This window comes from Cryptococcus neoformans, chromosome 3 (genome assembly GCF_000149385.1).
Source record: "Cryptococcus neoformans var. neoformans B-3501A chromosome 3, whole genome shotgun sequence".
Lineage (NCBI taxonomy): Eukaryota > Fungi > Basidiomycota > Tremellomycetes > Tremellales > Cryptococcaceae > Cryptococcus > Cryptococcus deneoformans.
This window is the reverse complement of record NC_009179.1, coordinates 794146-799145: the sequence shown is the minus strand read 5'-3', so window position 1 is coordinate 799145 and position 5000 is coordinate 794146. Positions and strand designations below refer to the sequence as shown.

General features: G+C 49.5%; 2 protein-coding genes across 2 annotated transcripts in view; one reads left to right on the top strand and one right to left on the bottom strand.

Moving 5' to 3' along the window:
* Positions 1 to 531: 531 nt before the first annotated feature.
* Positions 532 to 3386, bottom strand: CNBC2870 (hypothetical protein; the record flags this gene model as incomplete). Its single annotated transcript, XM_771703.1, has 9 exons — positions 532 to 855; positions 910 to 1065; positions 1148 to 1422; positions 1482 to 1711; positions 1764 to 2122; positions 2173 to 2280; positions 2330 to 2708; positions 2760 to 2841; positions 2903 to 3386. 9 exons carry the CDS (start codon positions 3384 to 3386, stop codon positions 532 to 534), a joined length of 2397 nt encoding a protein of 798 aa, XP_776796.1.
* Positions 3387 to 4198: 812 nt separating this feature from the next.
* The window catches only part of CNBC2860 (hypothetical protein), a gene marked incomplete at both ends in the record, with an annotated part of 2373 nt that continues 1571 nt past the window's right edge, over positions 4199 to 5000 (top strand). The window contains 3 exons of the mRNA XM_771702.1: positions 4199 to 4682; positions 4742 to 4823; positions 4875 to 5000. The exon at positions 4875 to 5000 is cut by the window's right edge and continues 59 nt beyond it. Of these exons, the coding sequence (XP_776795.1) occupies positions 4199 to 4682; positions 4742 to 4823; positions 4875 to 5000 (692 nt within the window). The remainder of the gene's footprint in view (positions 4683 to 4741; positions 4824 to 4874) is intronic.

The following is a 5000-nucleotide window of genomic DNA, read 5'->3' as shown; positions in this document are numbered from 1 at the left end:
ATTCGACTCATGTGCCGAGTAGATTGAAGTCGACTGAAGACAGTAGAGTTCGATGTTGAAACTCTCATCCAAAGGCTCGATTCACAGAGCGACAATAATAAGCGATTCAGGCATCTCTTGTTAATCCGGTCATTGCGCCGTAAAGGCAGCTTGAATCTCTCCCTAGTCTCGGCGTTATGGCCTCGTGGGCCAGGACAATGGTCGGATAAGCGTTCTCATATTTAGCAGCTCCATGACATCTTTCAAGCTATTACCGATCACGAATCATTTCGACAAACGTTCTCAGCGGCCAAGCAAACGCACGGAATTATCAATCGTGTCCAAACGGTATGGGAAAGGTTCTCATAGGTGATGATGATAAAATCAGTCGAGATATCAAGGCTACCTGAAATGATCTTACACAGGACTCAACAGGTCAAACGACGCTGTTGGCCAGTACTGGCATACGCATCCAAGGTATTCATTCTCACACAACAAACCAGAAAGCCCTAATGTTTATAATATTAATTAATTCCCACAGAACACTACTCCTTAGGCACCTCCACCAGATCTCTCAACGGGAATCTTCCTCCTCTTTTCTCTTCTTTCACTGGATTCATGAGCATGGTCACCAATATCCCTTGCGCCTGCCTCCTTCCTGCTAGAGTCAAGCTGGGTCAAGTGAGTGAAGGCATTCTCGAGCTGCAACTCCTTAAGACCAGCGGCAATATCAAGGTAATCTTGGAAGTCAATCTCGCCCTTTCGTCCAAAGTCGACTTCTCGGAGGATAGAGTCGGCCAGTTCGACTGACGCGTCATAACCCATACCAGTCATGGCGTGAATGAGATCAGCGCGGGTGATACGTTGATCATGGTCCTATCAAACTTCTTTCAGCCACATGTCGGGCTATATGATGTGAAATAAACTTACAAAGTCGAATCGCTCAAACTGAGTACGCAAGTGAGTGACTTCGTCGGGAGTGAACTGAGCTCTTTGATAAAGAGCAACTTCCTCCTTCTGAGCGAGACCAAGAGGACCGATATGGCCATGACTCTTCTCAACGTCGGAAAGCTTGAGCTTGGTGTGCTGATACGAATGACCCATTAGCTTTTGACTCTTGATCTTGCTTCTCGTGTGCAAAAGCTTGAAAGCTTGCGATCTGACTAACCTGAGGCAGGCCCATAGACTTCAAGAACTCCATAGCGTCGTCAAACTCCTGCTCTTTCCTCTTCATGTCCCAACCAAGCTCCTCGCCCATAATCTCCAAAACTCTAGGAAGGGTCTCGACCGTAGCTTGGACGTTGAGGAAGGATAATCGCGTTCGGCGGGCAATAAAGTCAACAGCCGTTTGTGCGTATTCACATCGACAGGCATATCGGCACTCGGCCTCAATGTACGGGTAAAGTTTTGAAAGACGAACACCATGGAAGGGCCATGATTCACCTGATTTTGGCTACTGTTAGTCGACTGAAAAACGATCCCTTCGTAAACTGTTGACATACCGGTGGGTTTAGCCATTGATGCCACCGTCCAGGCCCTGTCACCGTAGGATTCGGAGAGATGGTTGGCAACCTCAGTCTCAAGACCGAATTGCTGGATAAGCTTGATGTACATGGTCTTGGACCAAGCGTGGCCACCAACAAGCTTGATGTGATTAGTCTGTGAGGGCCCGTTGGGCTTGAGGTTGAACTCTTTGACGGCGACGTCGACCGTCTCTTCGGCCATAGCTCGACTGATAAAGTCATCAGCACTGTCATGTCTATCATAGAGAACATTACACCCACTAGGTAGTCCACTTGCCACCAGCGATGGTCAACAAACCACCCTTGGAAGTGTTGATCATATGATTTCGGACCAAAGACTCGGTATTCTTGGAGTTGGGGTCCTTGACGAGAGGCCTGATGCCGGACCACGCAGATAGGATGTCACCACGTCGGACCTTGACATCAGGGGAGAGATAATTTCGAACCTCGTCCAAAATCCATTGAATTTCCTTCTCGTCTGGGATGGGGTTTTGTGAAACCTTAGTGGGGGAGTCTGTAGTTCCGGCAATCACATTGCCCTGCCAAGGAAGGAAGAAGATCACTCGACCATCGGAGGTGGCGGGATCAAGCAAACCCATGGTTTTTGGGCCGTAGTAATTCTGTAGATAGAGTAAGAACATGGAAGCGGAGAGATTGCTAGAGCACTCACAGGGAGAGTGATATGAACACCAGCACTAGGAGCAACAATGTCCTGCGTAGTAGGTTCATCGAGCTTTCTCAAGCCATCGCTGAATGGGCCAGTAGCATTGATGACACCCTACCGAATGATCAGCAACTTGGGCGTCAAAACATGATTTGCGACCTACTCTAGTTCGGACTTTCCATGTTTCACCGGTCCGTCTGTCCTTCAAAGTTGCTGCGCAGATTCTCTCCTGGCCACCACGTGAAGGATCAGGCTTTTTGTGGAGCTCGGTCACCTCTACATAATTGGCAACAACCGCACCGTGCTGCACAGCAGTCATGACAAGGGAAATATTCATCCGCGAGTCATTGTGCTGACCGTCGTAGTACACGACACCACCGACAAGACCGTCCTTCTTCAACATTGGGAAAGCCTCAAGAGCCTTACCCTTACCCATCCAGTAGGCACTTTCCATATTCTCTTTACCAGCAAGGAAATCGTAGAGCTTGCATCCGGCGTAGTAATAGGGAAGTTGCCACCAAGTGTAGATCGGAAGAAGAATCCTTTCTTTTGGTTAGCTCAAGAGTGAAGATTACGAAGACCTATCCACTTACGGAAGCATGTGGCTCAGGTGTGGGGCAGTTTCAAGGAAGATTCGACGCTCCCGAAGAGCCTCCTTCACCAATTTCCATTGCTCTACGAGAAAAATATTGATGTCAACAATGCAGTTTACTATTATTTAAATCACAGCACTCACCATAATCGAGCTCAAAGATCGCCTTCTGGAGGTATCGTACACCGCCGTGGACCAGTTTGGTACTCTTTGAAGACGTACCACTAGAGAAATCTTCTCTCTCAACGCAAGCAACCTTCAAACCGCGACTAGCAGCATCAAGAGCAGTACCAGCACCGGTAGCACCGCCGCCAACAATCAGAAGGTCAAATACATCGTCCCCTTCGCTTTCCGCTTCATCTTTTCGCAGAACGGCACCTGGCTCAGGTCCACCTTCTTCGGTTCGGTGGATGTAGATACCAGAAGTTCGGAGATGCTCCAACATCTGCTCACGGGAGGGAGGTGCCCAGAGTGGTCCGGGACGACGCTTCGTGAGAGGAACATGCTGGGAGTCAAGGTGTAGGGGAGTTGGTCGCAGAGCATAATAGGCAGAACCAACAGCAACGGTGGTCGCGGTGGTGAAAACCAAAGCGCGTCGACCGGGCATGTAAGACCTACCGCGAAACATTATTACTAATGGGCTATCGAGATGGGGATGACAAGAAAAGCAGCCGTGATAAAGATATTATACTTGTCGGCGACCGCTTGAACGTGGCTGAAAAAAGACAAGGGATGTAGGTCCTTTGGTCTGGCCGGGCCGGATGAAGGTGGCCGAAAAATAAAGGCACCGAGGGGACAAAAGATGTCCACTGGCCCCTCCGATTTGCTTGTTTTTGCTTCCCTTTTGGGAGGCTAGCTGTTATGGCAGCTGCGTATACCGGAACCGGGGCCAGGTATACAGTAAGAGAATACGCTATGGGGAAGAAGGAGGAGAAAGAGAGGAACGAAAAGAATTGAAGAGGAGTACATAATAATAATAATGAGCTCGCGAGTCGCGCCCGCCAGTAGTCCAAAACCGACTCCGGCATGGACCGCTATGACGCACGGCCCGGGACGGCCCGGGCGGCTCTGAATGTGGCAGCCGCTTCTCCAGATCCGCCGCCGTACTGCGTGGGGTAGTCCGCCCGTTCTCCATTATCGGCCAGTGCCGCCTGGGCCTCCACTTCGAATCCCCATGCGCCGAGCACCGAAATGACTTCATAGTTAGTTCTCTGACGTTGTTGTCGATAAAAGGGTGAGTACCCAAAAAACTTTTTAATCGGTGACAGCATCTGTTTTTAGCTTAGGTACAAACCAAAGAATCGTCCCTCAGCCACGCAGCCCTTTTTAAAAGGCAGCTTCATCTCCTTTTCCGATTCGCCTTTCCATCATCTTACCCCTGAAAAAGAAATCGTTGTCACCTGTAACCAGCTCATCCTCATCCATTCTTAGTTTACTGCCATGTTCCGCGGAAGGTCATATATGCCAGGCCGACGTGCATTCGCCGTCACAACCACCACAACCCTTGCAGTCGGTTCTGCCTATCTCTACTTCCGTCCTCAGCCAGTTCGGCTAGAAGATGCCTCATCAGTCTATGATGTCAAACGGCCCGCCAACCTCTCGTGGAAGCCGCCTACACGTGATCAGATGCTTAGCCATCTGGCCACTTCGGGCATCTATGTCAATCGAACTCAAGAGAGCGGACCGGAGATCGGCGAAATCAAAGGAGAAAAAAAGGAGGAGGAGGACGACGACGTTTTCGATCTGTTGATTGTCGGCGGTGGAGCCACAGGTGCTGGTACAGCTCTCGACGCCGTTAGCAGAGGTTTGAAAGTGGCTTGTGTAGAGAGAGACGACTTCTCCAGCGGCACGTCCTCAAAGAGTACGAAACTTGTCCACGGTGGTGTCCGTTATCTCCAAAAAGCTATCTTTGAGCTTGACTATGGTAAGCGTTGGCCCTTGTTAGAACATATCAACGGAGTTTACTGACTGAATTCCCGCTAGAACAATGGAAACTAGTAAAGGAGGCCCTTAGAGAGCGTCGTATTTTCTTAGATACTGCTCCCCATCTCAGTCACATGCTTCCGTAAGTCATTGCTTTGATATCATTTGCAACCGCTCATTAACGAGTCCACAGCATCCTCTTACCGATCTACACCTGGTGGCAGCTACCTTACTACTATGCCGGTTGTAAACTTTACGATGTCCTTGCTGGTAAAGAGAATATGGAAAGCGCTTATTGGGTGGGCAAAGGTAAAGCTTT